The 23,103-nt window shown below is 48.5% G+C and overlaps 1 protein-coding gene across 1 annotated transcript in view; it reads right to left on the reverse strand.

Moving 5' to 3' along the window:
* Window positions 1-15,048, reverse strand: part of LOC111154801 (dispatched RND transporter family member 3) — a 28,997-nt gene extending 13,949 nt beyond the window's left edge. Inside the window, exons 1-8 of the mRNA XM_022514719.1 lie at window positions 13,947-15,048; window positions 12,855-13,074; window positions 4,377-4,513; window positions 3,351-3,485; window positions 2,903-3,063; window positions 1,506-1,645; window positions 411-559; window positions 45-206 (exon numbers count right to left, since the gene is read on the reverse strand). Of these exons, the coding sequence (XP_022370427.1) occupies window positions 45-206; window positions 411-559; window positions 1,506-1,645; window positions 2,903-3,063; window positions 3,351-3,485; window positions 4,377-4,513; window positions 12,855-13,074; window positions 13,947-15,048 (2,206 nt within the window). The remainder of the gene's footprint in view (window positions 1-44; window positions 207-410; window positions 560-1,505; window positions 1,646-2,902; window positions 3,064-3,350; window positions 3,486-4,376; window positions 4,514-12,854; window positions 13,075-13,946) is intronic.
* Window positions 15,049-23,103: the final 8,055 nt, after the last annotated feature.

Raw genomic sequence — 23,103 nt, forward strand, 5'->3', positions numbered from 1 at the left:
AAAGCTGCAAGTCAGAGGGGAAGGAGGGCAGAGACCCCACTTACCCACGATCACCCAGCGGCTCTTGACAGCAGACCACAGGGCCCAGTGGTGCAGCAGCTCCTGCAGCTGGGCAATGAGCTGGCCACGGCTGCCCTGGTTGGGGGCTGGCTGGAGGCTCTCGGGGGGCACAGACACCAGGGACACATCTCCTAGCTCCAGTGACACTGCCAGGACAGAGCAGCAGCCCCTCAGAGGTCAAAGGCCACCCTGGTCCCCATCCTCTCTAGGGAAGCCCAAATGCTTGATGAAGATGCCTGAAACTGTGAGCACCAGCCTGTCCTCACACTGTCTCGTCAAAAGTGACCTCCCTGACAGAGGTAGGCTCAGCTCCCGCCGGGGTCAGCAGGGCAGGTTGAGGCCACACTCACCTGGCTCCTCTTCAACATTCAGCAAGGGAATGTCATCGTCCAGGTAGGGCACGGGGCCCTGGGCAGGGCTGTCCCCAGCCCGCTGCGGGGTGGCGAAAACGTCCCCAGGAAAGTGCAGGGAGCTCTTGCGGCCACACTTCTGGTGGCAGCTGTGGAGACAGTGGGGGGACAGGTTGAGCCCCGAGGACCCCAGGTGTGCAGGGCAGGTGGGCAAGGCCCCAGCTACCATATTGAGCCCCAACATGCTGCTGTGGACGTCTCCTGGGGGACATTCAGCACAGACTCCCAGGAGCCCATTGCCTGATTTCTTCCCGGGTCCATCTCCCACCCCCTCCACCCAGACCTCCGGTGCCACCACACTTCCTCTAGGGAGACAAAGGATGACGGCAGCCATGACCCAGGGAGAGGGTCTCCTGCCCTGGTGTGGCCCACCCCAAGCCCAGAGCCCCTGTCATTCTTAGTACCCAAGCCCAGCCAGCCACCCAGGCCCGACTCCATGTGGCCTCCCACCCTCCCTCCTTTCCTCTCTTACCTTCCCAGATCACTCAGCCTGGAAGACCCCAACCCTTCACCTTCTGGCAGCAACTGGGGGCTGACCCATCCAACTTTGCACACAGTTCACTATGTCTAAATATGTTTACTCCACCAAGGCGAGAACGCGAGAAGCATTTAACATGGAGGCTGGCGTGGGGGCCATTCAGACCACTGGGTTGAAATCTTGCCTCTGCTGCCTGCTGAATGGGCGACCTTGAGAATGTCACCCACCCTCCCCCAGCCCTTGCTTTCTCATCAGTAAACAGGGAGAAACAAGGGAACCTAGCTCCAAGGGTCCTGGGGGGGAATAAGGTCTTATATAAAAGCACTTTGCCCACTTCCTGGCATGGAGTAGGTGTTCCCAAATGGTAACTACCTGGCAGGATCCTCTTCTCCCTCCTCGTACCTGCAGGAGTGCCCAGCAGAGAACTGGGCACACAGAAGGTGCTCCATAAAGGATCAGAAAGCTTTTAGAAGGGGGGGTGCTGGGGTTCCCGGAGGACCTGTTATGGACATTCAGTGGGAGGAGGGCACGGCCCCTCCAGCGCTATGGCCGCTCACCTGGCCTGGCAGGCGCTCTCCAGCGGTGCCATGTAAAGGCTCCAGATGCCCAGGGCAGCTGGCATGGTGAACAGCACAGCCAACCAGCAGCAGGACACGATGAGAGACATGAACAGGCCAAAGTCATGGACGGCTGGGATCTGGCAATGGAGAGGTACAGGTGGGCTGTGAGGCTGCTCGGGTCCGGCATCCAGGGAGCCTGCATGGCTGCCGCCAAAAGCACTCAGGACCCCAGACCACTCCCAGAATGCGGGGCGGGGGGAGTCAGGAGGCCGAGGCTGCCAGGAGGACCTTGTAAGGCAAGGGACTGGTGGAAGCTCAGGTCCACATTCCGCCTCGCTGCCCACAGCGGTGTCCGGCACGGAGTAAGCGCTCGCTAACGGTCGTTACCCGAGTGACTGGTGCTCGGAGGAAGACAGCCTGTTAGAGCAGGCCACAAGTGAGTGAGGGAAAGGGAGAGAGTACTCACAGGTGTTCCCGGGGCTGCGGAGCAATGGGGTGTCCCAGGGACACACACGGGGATGTGGCGGTCAGAGGAAGACTAACCAGCAGCATGTAAGCCTTCGCTGCTTGTGAAAAACTTGGACAACCACCTTGTTTCAGTCCCTGAATAACCCACAGAGGAGGTGAGTGAGGCCTGGAGGTCCTAAGGTCACACAGTCAGTCACAAAGGGAACCTAGAACCCAGCTCTGCCTGTTTTCGGGACACAGTTCTCTAGCGAAGCCTGGATACTCCCAAAGCATCTAGTGGTTTCTAGATGCGATACTTGGCCCAGGTCCTTAAATGTTTTGAAGGCTCAGGTGGGCTCACTGCTTTTCCGGTTCTGTCAGCGCCAAGGACCTGGTCCAAATTCAGTAACTCAGATCCTTCTCCTGAGCCCAACTCAGGGGCCTGAAGGAGCATGGGGCCAATGAGAGGGACATCGATGAGAAGGATGACAATGTAGGGTAAAGATGCTGGGTGGGAAGAGCTCTGGATTGGGGGTCCATGGACTTGGTCAGGCTCACCACTGACCAGCTGTGTGACCTTGAGGAAGTCATGTTATCTCTCTGGGCCTCAGTTTCAGTATTAGGAAAAAAGGGATGTAACTGTACCTTTCTCATATGTCTTAAAAACTAAATGTGGAAGAGCTTTGCAAATTGCCACATACCCTTCAGGGCAGAGGTTGGATTACTGTTAATGAGCATTAATAATAAATACTATTTGTATTTTTGTAATTTCTCCATTTGTTAATTTCTGGCAATCATCCAGGAGCAGGAATGGAGTCTAGGGACATGGCAGGAGCCTCGAGGCCAAGGCTGTGTGGCTGCAAGAGAAGGGGTGAGTGGGAGGAGCGAGCCCAGGGTCTATGGGCATAAGAGGGGAGGCTGAGCCCGGAACAAAGGCCATCTCTCACCTGGGAAAAAACATTAGCTGCGTAGGCAGCGGCCGTGGTCAGGGAGGTGAAGAACGTGGCCTTGCCGGCTGTCTGGATGGTGTGGATCATCCGCAGCTGTGGGTCCTCCAGGTGGCTGGCCTGGCGGTAGGTGTTGACGAACACAAAGACATCGTCCACACCTATGGGCGGGAGGCCCAGGCCAGCAGGGGTGGGCTCAGGATCACATTGCTCTCTCCAGAATCAGACCCACGCTGGGCCTGCACCAATCCTGAGTGGCCCCCCAGGAGGTCAGGCTCCCAGGAAGTCCTACTTCTCAGCCTGGAGTTTGGAAAGACCCATCTGACTTTGCAACCCCCACCTCCCCAGAATCCAAGTCCCACCCTCCATGTTTCCCCAGAATGAGGGCCCTTATTCCAAATCTTCACCTCCTTTCCACCCTTCCTGCCATGCCACAGAGGCAACTCACCGATGCCCACTATCACGAAGGCAGCCACCCCATTGAGGATGCCCAGGTACTGGATGCCGAAGACCACGTGGTACAGGAAGAGTGCCACCAGGCAGCTGAGGCCAATGCTGGCAATCCCGAAAAAGGACAGGAACACTGGGCAGGGTGAAAGGTACATGGGTTAGAGTGGGAGGGTCAAACAGACCACACACCCTTTGGGCATACCACTGGGTCCTGCCTCATACCCTGTGTCCCCGCAGAGTGCCCTCCACCGCCCGGGTATGCCCTGAATAGTTCTCATGCCCAGAGAGAAGGGTCCAGGCAGGAGGCCAGAGTGGCAGAGGGAGCCATCTGAGTGGGCGGTTCACAGGCCCTCACCTTCATAGAACTGACCTCAGTTGCTGGTAGGGAATTATTATATATTTCACATCTGTCACCCCAGCAGACTAGAGATTCCATGGGGCTAGTAAATGTGTCTGTGATGTTCATCACTGGATCTCTGGTGCCTCAGGGCACCCGACACATAGTCAGTGCCGAATTTGTATTTGTTATGTGAATGAAAGGATGTCTTTTCCATTTTTGAAGGTATGATGAACCTGTCATTTGCTTGGGCAATAGAGAGTACCTACTGTATACACAGTAAGAAGCAGCCAGGATATGTGGGAAGGTAGTGTTAAGGTGAACTAAGGGACAAAAGGGCAGCTGACCTGGGACTATAAAACATGCAATGGAATAATCCATAAAGGAGGGCCTGATATTCCAGACCCCCAAAACAAAATTTTTAGCAAGGAAACAATGATCAAAGGGTACAAGGTTAAGCATGCAGGGTCCTGGGAGCAGGGGTCCTCAGATATGGCCCGAGCTGAGTCTGGACTACAGTCCACCTGCCTGGGGTTGGAAGGTGATCTCTGAGCACCCCGCTCCACCAGCTCTGACACAGTGGATTCAAGACGTGGCATTCTGGAGAAGGCAGGCTTTAGTGGGACAGGAGCACACGGGGAAGGGGGAGGGGAGCTGGCTCCTGCTGGGCCTTCTGAGGAGGCCTACCAGAGCAGGAGGTGAGAATGTAGACGAGGGCCGCAATGCAGCTGCTGCTGATGAAGGCCAGGAGCATGTCATTGTTGAAGGTCCTGCGCACCTCATAATCAAAGAGGTCCGTCCCCCCGTACAGAACCTGGACTTTGCTGGAGGGGTGGAGAGGAAACACAGAAGTGGGTTGCAGATGGCTGTTGACACTTGGAGGAACAGGAGCTATCCACCTCTGTAGTAGCTCTTTACTTTGGCTCTATGTTGAATCACCTGGGGGCTTCCAAAAATCCTGATGTCCAGGCTGGACACTAGACAAATTAAACCCGAATTTCTGGGGTGGGGTCGAGTCATCAGTGTTTAATCCCAGGTGACTCAAATGTATGGCCAATGTTGAGACCCTGCTCGACACAGACAATAATCAATCACTGTCGAATCCTTTGTCATCTCCAATCCTCAATATTCACTGCAAAACCCTAAATTCAAACCAGCTTCCACACAGCTATTCCATGTGTGGAGAATATAAGCTATTCTTAATAATAACAAAAACATAACCAGCTGATGACATTGAGTTTTAAAATACAAACAGGAGGGACATCTGCCTCTGGCCATGACGGAGTGATAAGATGAGATCTAGATTTACCCTCCCCCTAAAATTAACAACAACAACAACAACAACAAAGAAAGAAAATATATAAAACGAGATTCTGGACACGAGACAACACAGGATGATGATACCTGAGAGATGAGAAGCAAAATGGATCCTGTGCTTATCTCCACTTATCACCTTGAGAGTTGCTGGGCTCCCAGGCAGCATAATGGGTTATATATCTCATCCACCCAAAGGAGAGTGAAACTTTCCCAAACTTGATGGAAACTATAAGCCTGCTGATTCAAGAAGCTCAAGCAACTAACTCCAAGTACAAAAAAAAAAAAGAAAAGAAAAGAGACCCCCCCCACAAAAAAAAAATCCCCATGAAATGACAACAATGCCCATCATAATCAAATTGCTCAAAACCAGTAATCAAAAGAAAGTCTTAAAAGCAGCCTGAGGAGAAAGGCCCAACACATACAGAAGAACAAAACTAAGGATGACTTCTCATCAGAAACCATGCAAATGAGAGGACAATGGAACAGTACATTTTACCTATCAGGAAAAGAGCTGACCCAGAATTTTATACCCAGCAAAACTGTATTTCAAAAGCAAAGGCAAAATGAAGACTTTTTCAAATACACAAAAGTCCAGGACATCTGGACTACAAGAGATGTCAAAGGAAATCCTTCAGGTACAAAGGGAAGGATAACAGATGGAAACATGGATCTACACAAAGGAATGAAAAGAACTGGAAATAGCAATGGCATGAACAAATATGTAAAACTTTCCTATTACTTATTTAAGTCTCTTTATAAGATAATTGATCATTTAAGCAAAAATAATAATGTAGTGTGGTATTTATAACATGTATGAAAATAAAACACATGACAAAAATAACATAAAGTCCAGGAGGAAAGAAATAGTAGTATACCACTGTAAGGCTCTCACATGATATACAATATGTGTAACATCATCTGAAGGTATGCTGTGATAATCTAAGGTTGCATACACTACGCACTGAAGCAAGCACCAAAATAAATAAAAAGTTATAGCTAAAAGGCTAACAAAGGAAATAAAATGCAATAATAAAAAATACTGAATTAGTCCAAAAGAAGGCAAAAGAGAGGAAAAGGGAAACAAAGAATGTATGACAAGTAGAATAAAATAAGAGAGACTTAAGTCTTACCATATTAGCAACTGCATTAGCTATAATGGTCTAAATACCCCAAGTAAAAGGCAAAGACAGTCACACTAACTTTAAAAAATCAAGACCTAGCTGCTACAAGAAATGATTTTATGATTTTTTGAAGATTTTTTTTTATTTAAGTAATCTCTACACCCAACGTGGGTCTCTAGCTCATGACCCTGAGATTAAGAGTTGCATGCTCCTCTGAAACCCACTTTAAATGTAGACACAAACAGGTTAAAATCAAAAGGATAGAAAAAGATGTGCCATGTTAAGTGAAAAGAAAGTGGGAATAGTTATGTTAATAACAAATGAAGTAAATTTTAGAGCAAAGAATATTACTAGGGATAAAGAAGACAATTTCAAAATGATAAAGGGTTCAATTAATCCAGACAACACAATCAACCAATTTGACCTAATTGATATTTATTAAACACCTCACCCAACAATAGCAAAATCTGTGTTCTTCTTAAGGGCACAAGGGAATATTTAACAAGACAGACCACAATCTGGACCATAAAACAAGACCCAATAAATTTAAAAGGACCGAAGTCATACAAAGTATGTTCTCTGACCACAAAAGAATTAAATTAAAAATCAGCTACAAAATGATATCTGGAAAATCACCAAATATTTGGAAACTAAATAACATACTTTTAAGTAATCCATGTGTCAAAAAAAAAAAAAGAGAGAGAGAGAGAGAGAGAGAGAGAGAGAGAGATCAGAAAGGAAAATAGAAAGTATTTTGAGGTGCACCTGTATGGCTCAGTAGGTTAAGTGCCTTTGGACTCAGGTTATGATCCCTTGATCCTGGGATCAAGACCGCATCGGGCTCTCTGCTCAGTGGGAAGTCTTCTTCTAGTTTTCCCTCTCCCTCTGCCCCACCCCCCTGCTTGCGTTTTTTCTGTCTCAAATAAATAAAATCTTTTTAAAAAAAACTATTTGAATTGAATGAAAATAAAAACACAACATATGAAAATTCATGGGATGTGCTAAAACAATACTGAAAAGGAATTTTATAGCAATAAATGCCTATATTGGAAAAGAAGAAAGGTTTCAAATTAATGACCTCAGCTTCTACTTCAAAAAGTATAACAAGAGAAAATTACATGTAAAATAGACAGATGAAAGGAAATAATGAAGATCAGAAAAGTTAATGAAAAACAACAAAACCAATAGAAAAAAAATCAAAGAACCCTAAAGCTAGTTTTTTGAAAAGAATAGTAAAATCGATAAACCTCTAGCCAGACTAATCATGAAAAAAGAGAAAAGATACACATGAAAGAGGTGACATCACTAGTTCCTATAGATATTTAAAAGATAATAAGGGAATATTATGAGCCACTTTATACCAACAAATTTGACAATTTAAATAAAATGGACAAATTTCATGAAAGACTCAAAACTACCACAGTTCATGCAAGAAGAAATAGAAAACATTACTATCCCTATGTATCTTTTTGAAATGAATTTTTTTAAAGTTGAAATAGCCCTGTGTGTGTGTGTGTATTTTTTAAAATATGCAAATAAAGAAATAGATTGATGAAACAGAACAGAGAGTCCAGAAATAAACCCACATATATAAGAATGATAGATTTTTGTCCTAGGCGCAAAGGCGATCTTTGTTGAAGGGATGATATTTTCAATAGATGATGTTGCAACAATTAGATACCTGTATAGAAATATGTGGCATCTCCACACACTGGATTACTGCTCAGCATCTAAAAATAACAAACTATTGATACCTGTAACAACATGGATATAACTTAAAATAATTAGGCTGAAAGAGGTCAATTAATGAGTGCATACTGTATCATTCCAAGAATATAAAATTCTAGAAAATGAAAATCAGTATACAGTGATAGGAAATGGAAAGTGGTGCCTGAGGTAGGGGTGGACAGACAAGAAGGGGGAGGATGGAGTCATTAGCCAGGGTACAGAAGGAAACTTTTGGGGCAGGTGGTTATGTTCACCATCTTGATTATGGTAAAGGTTTTATGGTGTATTCATGTACCAAAACTAATCAAGCTGTAAATTTTAAGCATATGCAGCTGGGTTGTATGTCAATTATATCTCAATAAAGCTGTTTAAAAAACCAAATGGAACATTTAAAAGCCAAGTAGAAAAGATCTTTGGATTATCTACTTTGTTGAACTAAATAGGTTAATGGATCTTTCATTAGAGTAGAACACTGAAAGATCAAGCAACTCTTTAGTTATTAATTAATTAATTAATTCATTCATTTGTATAGCATTTATAGAGTGCCTTTGAAGTTCTAGGTCCTATCTTAGTTGCTGGCTATAAAAAGACACAGGCCCAAATTTTTACTCTCAGGTATAAAGGAATAGCTCATGGAAGACAGTATTCTTGCCAAGAACTACAAAAAGTCAGATAAAAAAAATAATCTGAGGACAGTAGAGAGTATATGAGAATAATGAGGAAAGGAACTCCAGAAAGACTCTGGAAAGAGAACTTAGGAAAGGTAAATTGTCCTTCTATGGCTGTTTTCATCCTGGAGGCATCTGCTGATTCTGAACACAGGCAGAAGACTAAAAATTAAGTCTGGGAGTCAGATGAATTAGCAGAGTTTTGGGCAGAAACCTGTAGACCAGCAGAGTAAAATGTCAGTTTCTTTCTCAGTACTTGTACTGAGTACTGGAGCTGCAGGAAGCATTAGGCTAAAAGTCTAAGCAGAAAGCCTCTGAAAAAGTGACATGGAGTTTTGTTTTTGTTTTTGTAGTTTTGAGAAACAAATATTAGAGTTTGTAACCTTTCAGGGGAAAGAGTTGTGCAGAATACACCAGGCTCCCAGTTGAAAATTCTAGAGAATCAAGAGCAAACAAGAGGCAGACTAAGACTTTGCAGGGCTGCAAAACAGCCTTGACTCAGTGAAATGGTTGGCTACTTAAGGTGATCAGTTACAACTGTGCCTAGTGGAGAGAAGGATAAACTTTCTGTGCATGAAAAAAATATCATCTGGACTTCTTTGTTTTTTATACACAATGTTCATCACTCAATAAAAATTACCAGGCATTGGGTGGCTCATTTGTTAAGCATCTGCCTTCAGCTCAGGTCATGATCCCAGGGTCCTGGGATCAAGCCCTGCATTGGCCTCCCTGCTCATCGGGAAGCCTGCTTCTCCCTCTCCCACTCCCCCTGCTTGTGTTCCCTCCCTAGCTCTCTCTGTGTCAATTAAATAAATAAAATCTTTTAGAAAAATTACCAGGCATACTCATAGACAGGACCACATGACCAAAAACCAAGTGAGGAACAGATTACAGAAACAAATCCACAAATTATCCCTATATCAAAAGTCAACGGATAAGGACTTTAAAATAATGATAATTAATATGTTTAAGGAGAGAAAGGATAATATAGACAAGTAAATAAAACTGAAGAATTTTGCCAAAGATTTAGATCAATAACAATGGATCAAATGGAAATTCTCCACAGAAAAATGTAAATTAACCTTCAAATCTCAATAGACATTAATTAGCAGATTAGATATAACAGAAGACTGGAGTATAACAGTGAACTGGAATATCTAAAACATAGAAGGAAATTAAACACAGAAAGTAACATATACCAGAACATAGAAAAAAAAATTAAAACCTCGGGAAGAGCACTGAAAACACATGGAACTCAGTGAAAATATCTAACATTTGTGTAATTAGAATCCTAAAAAGGAATCCTAAAAAGTAAAAGCAATATTTGAATAGGGAATACCCAGGAAACTCTTAAAACTAATGACAGTTATCAACCTACAGATTGAAGAAGTTCTGTGCACCCCAAGCAGAACAAATACAAAGAAAACTACACCAACATAAATCATAGTTTTCCCAGTCTTGCTGAAACCAAAGCCAAAAAGAAATCTTAAATGCAGCCAGAGAAAAAAGATAATTTTCAAAGGGGCAACAAAAATATTTACAGCTGACTTTTCCACAGAAATGATGGAAATCAGAACACAATGGACTAACAACTTTAAAGCATTGAAAGAAAACTACCTGTTTATAATTCTATATAAGCAGAAATATGCTTCAGAAATGAAAGTAAATTAAAGATGTTTTCTAGGCAAACAACACAATTTATCACCAGCAAACCTGCACCAAAAAAACACAAACAAACAAACAAAGAAAAAACCCTACTAAAGAGAGTTCTTCAGATACAAGCAAAAAGATTCCAGAGGGAAACATGAAGTTGTAGAAGGTAATGAAGAGCAACAGGGAAAGTAAATATGTGAGTAAATATAAATGAGTACTGACTCAGTAAAGTAATAGTGCAGTGTCTTATGGGGCTTAAATGTATATAGAATTAAAATGCATGCAACAAAATGCAAAGGCTGAAGGGATATAAGTGCAGTGAACATGTTCTAAGATTCTAGTATTATCAGGGAAGTAGTAAAAGAGATTATGTGTACTATTCTACAATAAGTTAAGGTACATGTTGCCATCTCTTGGGTAACCAATAATAGAATAATAAAAGGATCTGATTATTCTACAAGAAGATACTGAAGTCAAGTCTACAGGGACTCTGCTTGTCACCAAACCTAATGAAGCTCTAAGGGGATGGGAAGGGGGGCAAGAGGCTTTTCTACACAGGTGGAGGTTTTGACGCAGCAGCTGAACATATTACCCAGAAGGAACTGTCAGTATCTGAAACCCTAAAGATCCTCGTCAGCCAGCCCCTCCCAGCTTCCCAACCCAGCAAAGCACCTTTCTCAGGAACACCCCCATTTATTCATCCACCCACCCATCCACTCATTCATTCCCAAGATAAATCCCTACTAAGGGGTTCCTGGCAAAGGGCTAGGCCTGTAGAAGTGAGCCAGGAACAATCCCAGTCTCGACAAACTCCCAGTCTACTGAAAGGTAACGAAACTAGACTTCCTTAAACTTTAATGTGCAAACAAGTCACCTGGGAATCCTGCAGGTCAAGGAAAGGCCTGGAGAGTCTGCATTTATAACAAGCCCCCGGGTGATGCTGACACTGCTGATCGAGGGCTGCCCTTTGAGAGACAAGGAATTAAACAACTAAAATACAGACTGTCAAGGGCCATGATGGAACTGTAGCTCAGAGAGGTGAAAGAACTCACTGGGACTGCCACAGCTAAGCGAAGTCGCTGTTATGTGACCCCAGATATGTCTACCTCAGTGTATGCTCTTTCCTGCCTCCTGTAGAGAGAAGGAAGGGCATGGTGGGCTTTTGATCTGCCCAGGCTGTATCTTAATGGATGAACAGGGGTTTCCTTGGCAAAGAAGCATGACTGGGAGAAGGTTCCTAGTGCAGCAACTGGCATAAAAGCACAAAGGGTAAGGAGTCCAGATTAGAAAGCCTGGGTTTTGTTTTGTTTTGTTTTTTGTTTGTTTGTTTGTTTTTGAGAGAGAGCATATGCAGAGAATCTTTTTTTTTTTAAAGATTTTATTTATTTATTTGACAGAGAGAGATCACAAGTAGGGAAGAGAGGCAGGCAGAGAGAGTGGAAGGGAAGCAGGCTCCCCAGCGAGCAGAGAGCCTGGTGTGGGGCTCGATCCTAGGACCCTGGGATCATGACCTGAGCCAAAGGCAGAGGCTTTAACCCACTGAGCCACCCAGGCACCCCAGAAGGAAGAGAATCTTAAGCAGGATCCACACCCAGTGCGGAGCTAATCTCAGGATCTTGAGATCATGATCTGAGCTGAAATCAAGAGTCGGATGTTTAACTGACTGAACCACCCAGGCACCCCAGAAAGCCTGGATTTTCATGTCATTCCACCATTTATCATTTTGGACAACTTCCTTAACTGTGCTGTGCCTCAATTTCCTCAACTATAAAATGGAGATAATCAGAATGGCACCTACCTCGCTGGGTTGGTGTGAAGACTAAATGAGATGTGTATAAGGGTCTTTTACCTGCTCTGTGCCACATGAAATGTGTATAAGGGTCTTTTACCTGCTCTGTGCCACATGAATGTTAGCTGATTTTCACAGTCATTGTTCAATGTAGTTGTGCAAACTAATGGATGAGTAATGGAAGGAACAAGGGTATTTCAGGCAGAATATTTCCTCCTGTGTATGGGGCTGGCCTGTCAGGGCAAAGGACTGAGAAGCATTCCAGTTGTCCATCAGGACTGACAGATGAATAGCTAATGCCCTTTCTGGGTGAGGACAGGCCTAGTTGTATTTGTAGACACATACCCCAATGTCTGACGGACAACCAAAGCACTCACTGCCTGAGAGCACCTTCACATCTCTTGGCTCATCTCCTCCTAATGCCTCCAGAAGAGTATCAGGACTTACCATTCCCATTTACAAGTAGGGAAACTGTGGCCTAGAGAAGAAGAGCTCTCCAACTATGTCCCTGGATAGTAGACGCAGAGAGGCCAATACTTCCTGGTCAAGAGTCTTTCCAGAAAGCCCTCTAGCACCATCTCAGGAGAAAAGCAGTACTCCACACCTCCAGAGGCAAGAGCTTCGGGACTCCCTGGCTCTGCCAAAGCTGTCATGTCCAGTACCCATTAGCACTGATCAAGAAAAGGGTTTATCAGCTGTCAGAGTGACAGCGAGGATGCACCTGGCTCTGCTCCTGATTCAGGAAGAGAGACTTCCTAGGGAGAAGGTTGAGAGCATGTGATCTGGGGTTTAGGAAAAAGAAGCCCGGGAAGATAGTTTCTTGCCCGAACACAGCCCTTTCCTGGTATACACAAGGGCAAATACACACTGGTGCATTTGGACCTCCTACCTAGTAGACTGCTTGGCCAGCATGGCCACGTAGGTGACCACAAAGCTCTGAAACTTGGCCCGCTGCTCCTCCCAGCGATCGTCCACCGAGTAGTAGTTGGGCAGGGGTGCTCCAAACAGGATCTCGCTGCGCAGGAGGGAGCTCTTGAGGTTTTCTGCGGAGAGGCCCTCGTCCACATACCAGTAGAACTCGGGGTGAGTCATGGCCAGCTCTAGGGAGCCTGCAGGGGCAGGGGCCCAAGGAACTCAGAGGATCAACACCCCCCAGCCCTCCATCAACATCACCCTGCCCTCCTCACCATCTGACTCCTCTCTAAGGAGGTAGGAATCTCCCCCTTAGGCTGCCTCCAACTGTCCCTAACGGGACAGAGAGAGGGTTTAAAGAACTCACTAACCACGAGCAGCAGCCCCCGAGATCTGCTCAGGCAGCCCCCAGTAAATTCACATTTTATTTGCATGTGAACTTCATCTGATACCTAGGCTCAGTCTTTGCAGTCCTAGAACTCCACCTTCCCATTGCAGTCCCCCTTCATCTCCCTAGAACCCTGTCCATGTGTCCCTTAAAAGGCACACTTAAGCCCCCAAGCCCCTTGACCATTCTCTAACCCTCTTCAAGTCTCATCCCCAAATTACCTGGAACTAACACCACCTTGGTCTCCCTTCAACCCCAGTCTCTTCCCTTAGTTAGATGCCCAGTCCTCTACCACCACTCCCAGGCTTCCCTCTAACCAGCCTCATGCCCAACCCCAGTCCATGCTTTCTCTAACTCTCAATTTCCCTCAACCCAGGTATGCGTCCAAACCTCCTTCTTTGCCTCCCTCGAATCCCATCTCTCACCTAACCCTGCTCCCAGCCCTTCAACCTGTCACCTTCAGGTCACGCCCAGCAGGCAGCTCCAGCCTGACTCCGCCCCACGGCCAAGTCCCACCCCATCCTCCTTCAGCTGTGAGTTCAAGGCCAGGTTTCCTATGCGCCTCTAAAGCACCTTGTCTCAACCCCAGGAAAACCCAACCCCCAGCCTCACGGAGGCCCTGCCCCCTTACGAGCCCCTCCCCACCCAGCCCCACCCCCAGACACACACAGGTCTGCTCACCCCGGATGTCAGCCAAGTCCTGGCCCATGCCATCATAGTAGATCTTGCCGCCTCTCTCAGTGGGAAAGAAATAGGTCATGAGCGAGCTGGGTGGGGAGCAGTAGGAGTAGGACCCTAGTGGAAGGTCTTTGAGGACCTCATGGGGCTTCCAGCAGAACTCCCGGAAGCCCGGGTGGTCCATGATCTTGCGCTCAATCTCGTGGATTGTGACCAGCCGCTCACTGGTGAAAATGTTTCGCTCTGCGTCGCCGCGGGCCAGGAAAATGAGCTCGATGCGCCAGTGCGCATGCGTCTGGGTGTTGGCGCTCACATAGGAGCGGGAGTAGTCCCAGCGTGAGGCACCTCGGCGGGCTCGGCTCTGATTGGCCGCAGCCACAGCAGGGGGCGGGGCGCTGGGTTTGCACTGCCCATTCTTCTCCAGCCTCTGGTTCATTGGGCCTTCACTCTGGTTGGCTGCCAGATCCGCCGGGGGTGGGGCCTCGCGCCGAAGACGCCCACTCCGATTGGCTTCTGGCTTCTGGGCGGCAGAAGTGTCCCGGGACAGGCCTGGGCTGTGGCTCCTTGGACCCGCAAGGACTGCCCGTCGGGGCCTGGGGGCCGGCCGGGAGCGGTTTCCCAGATGCAGCTGCTGCAACTGCTCTGAGATAAGGCGCTGGAGCGTCTCAGAAGTGAAGTCGGCCAAGTCGCGCCGGTTGCGCCCCCAGGACCCAAACTGGGACTTGAGCGCCAGCGCGAGGGCGTCAAAGCGCTGGGAGGCCTCGTGGTTGCGGATCTCAAAGGCGTTGTAGGAGATGTCAATGTCCAGCGGCGGGTAGTAGAGGAACATGAAGGCTGACAGGGCCATGGGGATGCTGCAGCCCAGGAAGAGCACCAGCCCCGCACAGCACGGGTTTGTGAAAGCCCAGCCCAGGGTACTCCAGAAGCCCGAGGCCGGGGGCCGGGAAGGCAAGGTCCAACGCCGCCAGCAACACTGCCCTGCTTCCCCAGCTTGCGGCCCTGGCTTCTGACCCCTCCTCAAGGCCTCATCTGTTGCTTCCTCCTCCTCTTCCTGCTCCTCCTCTAGCCACACATCCTGCAGCAAAGGGTCATCCTCCGAGTCCATAGCCTACAGGAGACGGAGAGGGTCAGCAGGCTGGAGAGATGGAGAGGATGGTACCCCGTGGCTGCAGTTGCCCAGCCCTGGGGATTGACCCTGTCCACAAATACTACGATGGAATTACATCAAGCAGGCATTTAACTCAACTGAATCCCATCACTCATACACAACACAGAAAGCAAAAAAAAAAAAAAAAAAAAAAAAAAAAGTTATTTGTCCATCACCTCCCCCACCTAGATCTTGACTTTCGAGGTCACAGAAAAGGGAGAATCACAACCCAGTTGCAAACATAAGAGACATCCCTTCCCATGTAAGGGCTCTTCGAAGGGAACTTTGACTGCACATGATTTCCCAGCTTTTGCTTCATGCTCTGATTTTAGAACTCAAGGCCAATGTGAAGTGTTACTCCATTATAATCACTTTTATTTAATCAGCAACTCTGAGGTACCTTGCAGAAGTATCAGGATAGAAGGGAAAGAACACGATCTTTGGAATCAGATGGACCCGAACTTGGGTCCTGGTCGTTTGAACCTTGGCAGTGTGGAAAATCTCTCCGAATCTCAGAGTCCTTGTCTATAAAACAGAAGTGGCCATCCCTGCCCCACACTATTGCAAGGTAGGTCAAGGGTTGGAGCACGCTGCAGTCTGTGCAGTATATTATTCATTATCTGTCACATAAACGGATTTCTTTGCTCCCCTCTGGGGGCCGTCATGTGCTCAGCTATTGCCATGGGGCTGTGCCAGAGCTAGATGCCTGTCACGGCACTCCTCAAGAACTCTCCATGGCTCCCCACCCCCTCTTTGGGACGCTGCAGCTGCAGCCACTGTTTGTCAGACTCAGACCACTTAACATGCAGCTCCAGCAACGTCAAACCTTTGGGCATGAGCCGGGGCCAGGCATCTGTCTCCCCAAGACTTGGGCACAAGCAGCAGGAGGGCCTGGCAGGAGAGGGCAGGCTGGGCAGCCTGAGGACTCCAGCAGGGTGGCCCGAAGGCAGGAGGCCTTCCAGCATCCCCGGGCATGGCCTGTCCCCCTTGTCCCTCCTGTCCTCTGTTTGGACGGAGAGAGACTCATTATCAAGTTAGATGCCAGGCATTGAGAAGAGGAAGCTAATTATGCCAGAGCTGGCTAATTAATGCTGCCTTTCCTATTAACATTCTCTAGAGTGCTCCATTTCAATTAGACGGTCTGTCCAGGAAGAGAGGGGGCTGCTGACAGCCCAAAGAAAGTGAGGAAGAGAGGGTGAGGGGAAGGAGGGAAGCAGAGACAGAGAGACAGGAAACGGGAGAGATGAGAGACAGTTGGAAAGAGGAGACAGAGAGGAGAGTGGAATTGGGTGGGGGTGGGCAGACAGAGATGGGAATAAGGAAACAAAGGGAGAGAGAAATAGAGTGGGGCGAGGGTAGGTGGGAAAGGAGGAGGGCAAAGCAGAAGACTTGAAAGGGAGAGAGGCCCAGAAGGGGTGGGAACAGCTCGTGTAATATGCAAGATTCCTATGATGAGATAATCAAACTTTCCATTTGCTATGCCCTAAAGCAAGCCTGCCGAGGGGATGCTATCTGCTCCGGGGCCCAATTTGTATTAGCAGAAACTCCTGAGTATGAACCAGAGGGAGCTCAGACTCTCCCTACCTCCAAAAGGCAGAGCTAAGTCGGCCTTTGGAGGTGGGGGCAGGTGGGAGCCTTGGCCCCACTCCCAGCCTTGGAAGGAGGATTCTGATGGCGTATGATGGAGGAACTGGGGTCACTTTTGCCTTTTTTCTGGGGTCTACCCACCCTGTCCCCAGCTTTCGGGGTGTACAGTTTATAATATATTGATGTGTTGTGGTGGTGGTCCAAGGCTAGGATTCTGGGTTACAGCTTCATTCTTTGAGTGATTTGGGGGATCCTCTAACCCACTGCCTGCACCAGGAATGCCACTCCCTTCCCCAGGTGTCCGAGTCTAAGGCATCTTTCAAGGTCTTGCTCAAGTGTCACCTCTGATAAGAAGCCTTCCCAGATCTGAAGCCCCCAGCTGCCTGCCTAAGCTTCTCACCACACCTGGGGGGGCGGGGTAAAAAGTAGTTACGGACATGGAGGGAGAGGCAGAATGTCAAGAACTATGGCTTTGGAGGCAGACAGACCTGGGTGCCGATCTCAGCTGTATGACTTAGGGCAGGCAGGGTAGCTGTCCTGAGCCTCGGGTTTCCCATCTGCAAAACGGGGCTAACAATACCCTTCACAAAGGTGTTTGAATGATGTATATGGCAGGCTGACCACAGGGCCTGGGAAAAGACTGCTACTTTTCTCTTATGTTCTGCTTCTTCCCAAAAGCTGTGAACTCCTGCAAGACCTGCATGGCCCTTTGCGTCTGCCACAGATGGCCACAGCAATCTCTCTCATCTCATGTGTTTTCTCATGGTATGACTGAGACTTCTCCCATCTGGAAGTAGCGTCTGCATTCCTTCCCCTTGAATCCGTGGGGATGGTGGTGGTGGTGTGGAGACCACAGCAGAAGTGGTGCTCTGAGATGTCTGAGACAAAGGGAAAGGCAGCTCCCCCCAGGCTCTCTTGGGACACATTGTCCTTGGAACCCAGTTGCCACACTAGGAGGAAGCCCAGACTAGCCCAGGAGGAGAGACGACAAGTAGGAGCTCCTCTAACAGCATCAACCACCGGACACATGGGTAAAACACCTCCGGTCAAGGAGTAACCCAAGCCTTCAAGTCTTCCCAGCTAAGACCCAGGTACCGTAGAGGAGAGCTAAGCCACCCTCTCCTGTGCCCTGTCCTGACCCACAGAGTCCATGAGCATAATGCATTGGTTATCATACATCCCTAAGCTTGGAGATGACTGCTGACATAGCAACTGGGATAATTGCAATGGAGCCCTGTCCCCTACGTGTGACTCTATGCCCTGCAGACAACATTTGCTGGATTTAAATAACCAGAAAATTGGACACAGCCATTCTGCCTCCCGGTGAGAGCACCACAGCTGGGTGGACATGAACTCCAAGAGAGCAGGGACTTGGCTGTTATGTTCCCTGCTGGGTTCCATGTGGCCTAAAGTACTTGGTTGGGGGGCGGGGGGTAGTGATCAGTGCTTAGTAGATACTGTTGAATGAAAGAAGGCAACCAAATCTCTGGAGAATCTGAGTTAGATATTAGATAGGACCTCCCCCTGCACAGAGGATAGTCACTCAACAATACAAACACATGGCTGAGAGTGTGGTGACTTCTTCCTTGTGGGGGGGGGGGGGGGGGGGGAGGGATCTTGAGGGGGATGAAACAGACAAGCAAGAATTAGACTCGATGAGTTGTCTATGGCGCCCCCTGCCCCCTCCATGCCCACCTTCTCAGTCCACCCCTGAAAAGAAAAGCTGTCATGTAGGAAATGACACAAGATTGGTGGTCGGCCACACTGGCTTCAGACCTGGCTCAGCCACCAACTTTCTGTGTGGCCCTGGGCATGTCCTTCCCTTCTTGGGGCCCTGTCTCACCCATCTGGTCCTGGGATGGTGAAGATCCAGGTCCTGCTCAGTGTGACATCCCTACAAATTGCTGAGAAGTCTCAGTCCATAGGCCAATAAGGGGTGGGGGGCGAGATCTGAGAGACAACCCCCCCCAAGCCCGGGGAGGCCCAGCTGGCAGGTGGGGGGTTGACAGCAATGCCTCAGTGGGCAACCACCTCCCTGGGCCCTTCTACAGGGCGGGCAGCAAACTGCACACTTATTTTCCTTTCTCAAATGATGGGAATTGATTAGCTTAGCAAGAAGCTCCAGCTGCTCCACGGAAAGGAGCTAAGGGCGGCTCCACAGTGCCCGTCATGAGCTGACTGCCAATGCGACGTTATGGTCTTCCATTAGGGTCGGCTCTTGGGGGGTGCTTCTGCTCAGTAACTAATGTCCTCTCTCTCCCACACTCTCTGTCACGCACGCGCGCACACACACACACACACACACACACACACACACACACACACGCTCGCTCACAGAGGTGGCCAGAATTAAACTCTGGGCCTCCCAGGAGCCCGTGAGCCAAGGGGGGCACACATCCACAGAACAAGCTCTCCCTCCTCTTGGGAGAAGCGAGAGGGGCAGCTGCCTGCAAGGAATGGCAGACCCTCGGGGCCTGGGGAGGAAGAAGCTGGCCCAGTTTTAAGGGCCAAGTGTGGGGCAACCCAAAGCCACATTTGAAGTATAACCTTAATTTTATAACAGAAAAAAAATTCTGCATGTAGACGCATTAAAAAAAAAATTTATAGTGGTTATCTCAGTCTGGGAGGATTATGGGTGATTTTTATTTTCTTTTTTATACTTGTCTATTTCCAATTTTTCTGCAGTGATCAGGTGCAGCCTTACTTTCAGAGTGAGGAATCACTGTTATTTAAAAATAGAATGTGTGTGTGTGTGTGTGTCTGTGTATATGGAAGAGATTTTGGTAACAGCCTTCAACTCTTTGAGGCATTACTATAATCAGCCTGGGAAGAGGGTTCTGTCCACCAAGGAGAGAAAATGAGGAGGGGTGACTGAGTTGCAGCAGAAGAGACCCTGGTTAGACAGCAGAAGGAACTGGCCAGTGCCTGATGAGTGAGTGAGTATGGAAATTTCCTGCTCCCCTGAGATGAACAGAAAGGTCTTGAAAATGAACAGGGAGTAGATCATAGCTCCCTGGCCCCAGAAGGGATGTCAGAGCACAGCCAGTCCAACTCCTTCATCCTCCAGCTAGGGAAACTGAGACCCATTGAAGAGAAGGGACTTACCCAAGGTCTTATTTCAGTGGCAGAGGGACTCTTGGCTTGGAGTGCTCAGTCTGCTCCATCGTCAGATTCGGGGGAGGGGGGGTTGGCAGTTCCCGGGAACAACCAGGCATGTGCACCCAAAGAGCCAAATGGGAAAGCTATTTTTAAGGTCTAGGGAAAGAAACATTCTTCAAGTCCCAAGCCAGATGGACTCCCCCACCTGGATAGAATGGGGCTTTGATGGGAGGCAGTGTTGCCTCAAAGACACCCCAAGTCCCCTCCTTGCTCTCCTGTAGAGCAACTCCCAGGGATGAGACCCCATGCCAGAGACTGCCTGCAACCCTGATTATAACTTCCCTCCTCCCCGTAACGGGGACAGAAACCTTCCTTCTTCATTCCCTTATCCCAGCCAGACTATTAAAATGTAATAAAAAAGATCACATTAGACATGCAGATTTGACTTAAAATACGTATATGTATATATAATTTAACGGCAATTAGGAGCTAATCAGCTTTTTCTTCCTGTCTCAGGGTGTTTTGCATCCCTGGTGCATGCAGCAGCACTGGTCCTTGGAAACATCTTGGGGTCTTTGATTCTCCTACCCTTCGGCTGAGCAATTTGGGCGCAAGTTCAAAATGAGATAGTTTGTGCTGAACAGCTCCATTTTCCCCTGACGCTGGAGCAGGGACATTGTGTCCTTCTCTGCTTCCTGATTCTGGGTCTGGTCCTTTTGCGAATTCAGCTCATCTGAGGCAGAGAAGGGAGGACGAGGGAAGGGAGGTCCCTCCTGGGCAGCAATGTCCTAAGTCCTCATGCCCCATCTTTTGAGAATCTGCAACCCTCCCCCACCCCCGCCAGAGGCCCCAGCTCTGTGCCAGCCATCCTGAATCCCAAAGCCTTTCTCCAAGACTGGGGCACTCCATCTCAGGCCAGGAGACTGCAGAAGTATTAGAGACAAGGTGGTGAAACTGGGGCCATATCACACAGACAGGGGGAAGGCAAGAGCCCAAGGTGCTCAATGCGGGAACTGCCACCCATGAAGATAATCATAGTCTAATAATCCACTGCTTGTCTACCAGGAGCAGGTGCTCTATCCACTCTCTCTGGTACTCACATCAGCCCTACAAGAGAGGCATTACGAGTGTCCCCGTAGGACAGCCAGTAAACAGAGAGGTTAAGTGACTCCCTTGTGGTCACACAGCAAATAAGGGGTGAAACTCGAGTTTGAACCTCAGATCTTCAGATTCTGACACCCATGATCTTTTTCTCCTTTGAACCTTAGGTCTTTGGATTCTGAAGCCCATGATCTTTTCTCCATTCCAGGTAGCCCTTAAGTTCCTTGAGAGCTGAGATGTCAATACCCATGGAGGAAACCTACAGCTCTTTAACAAGCCTACACCGGCCCCACAAGACCCCAAATCACTCAGTTGTCATCAATTCTGTTTCCGGTACATGACAGCTCAAGGCATGACTTAAAGAAAGTCCCTACCAGTCTCAGAAACCTGGTCTTCCCTTCAGAGGGAACATGGACTGGTGGTTAATTTTCTGTGGCTGGGCCATGGGACGCCCAGACATCGGACCAATGTGTGGTTGTGGAGACTGAGTAAAGCAAAAGACCCTCCTTAATGTGGGCTTCATCCAATCAGTGGAAGACCTGAAGAGTATAAAAAGGCTGAGTGAGAGGGCACTTCTTCTGTTGGCTGCTGGAGCTGGGGCTTTGGTCTTTTCCAGCCCTCAAACTCTGCCTAAAACATTGGCTCTTCTGGGTCTCAAGCCTGCTGGATTTCGGGCAGGAATTTACACCATTGGCTCTCCTGGTCTTCAGGTGGCCCATTGCAGACCGTGGGACCTCTTAGTCTCCATACTTACCTGAGCCAATTATTTTATCTATATCTATATCTATCTATCTATCTATCTATCTATCTATGTATCCATCTGTCTATCTTATCTCTAATCTACCCATCCATCCATCCATTCATCCATCCACATCACATCGGTTCTGTTTCTTTCTAATACAATTTCCCTAGAGGCAAAGTGGGGGTCATGCAGGGAGCCCCAACTCAGCAGCTAGATCTTAGGTGTCTCCTGGAGTCTTCTTTCAAAAAGCCCCACGTCTTACCCAGCATCTCAAATGAAAATGGTTAAAGAGCCAGGGAATGGCCTCCAAATCCATAGACAGAGGGGCATAGCTAGGTGGCTCTCAGGATACGTCTGAGCCCTTCTCTAGCAAGAGGACCCGAAATCCCCCACCCCTATCCTCCCTGCCCTGGGCTCGAGAGAAACCTGACTTTGCAGCTGTTGCTGAAGCAAGCACCTGCACCTACACCCCTCAGACCTCCTGCCCCCCAAGAAACACCAGCCTCATTAACTAAATGTGCCAGCAGAGGGCAGGAAGTTCGAAGGGATGCACATGGCCACTTCCCACAAAGAAAATCTGGGCTTATTTACCAGGAGTCAGGAGGGGTGGGAGAGGGAGTTGCAGGGGCTCTGCGGTGAGCCTGTCTAGCTTCTCATTTCCCAGAGCAGGGCGGGCTGCGGCGATGGGGCTCATGAAGGACAGCTGGTCTCCCCGGGTTGACAGCTGGTGAGGAAACTGGGCACTGACTCGTAAGCCCAACAGCTCAATATATATCCGGCAAACAAGCTTTGTTCTGGTCAATATATCACCCGGGGAAACGTCCCAGCCAGCACCAGAGGAATCCAGTATTGATGGTTACAAGAGCACCGCAACCCTCTCCCGTTCTGTGTTCTCTCTAGTGGGCTCGGGGGGACAGAACTCATCCCCCCATCACTAAGAAGATTATGGGGTACTGAGAGCACCAGGGCCTGATTCTGGGGGGTGGCAGTGGGGAACTAAGCACAGACTTTGCAGTCCGATAAACCTGGGTTCAAACCTCTGCCTCCCTCTGGGGGCCTGGGGTCTCAGTTTCTTCATCTGTACAATGGCAATGGTGACACCCTGCTCGCTGAGTCACAGCTGCTAGTATGATCGTGATGAGCTTCAGAGATGGGGAGAGCCCCAAATCTGGCCCCTGCTCATGAGCAAGGGTGGAAGTTGGCCAGAGCCAACTCTTATTCTCCACCACCTTAACCCTCAGACTTTAACATGGGTCAGGCACCAGGTGCACCTGTTCAAATGCAGATTTCTAGGCCAGACACCAGGTCCAGTCAATCAGACTCTCTGGGGACGGGGTGGGGGCGATGGGTGGGGTGAGGCCCAGGAACTTGTAGTCATACCAACTCCCTGGGTGATTCTGCTGCAGGTGGTCCAGGATCCTTTGAAAGACCCTGCTACCCTGGTCCCTTCCCCAGTCCCCAGTGACTTCTTCAAAGAGGTGGTC

This window comes from Enhydra lutris, unplaced genomic scaffold (assembly GCF_002288905.1).
Source record: "Enhydra lutris kenyoni isolate GAN:26980312 unplaced genomic scaffold, ASM228890v2 scaffoldscaffold38, whole genome shotgun sequence".
Lineage (NCBI taxonomy): Eukaryota > Metazoa > Chordata > Mammalia > Carnivora > Mustelidae > Enhydra > Enhydra lutris.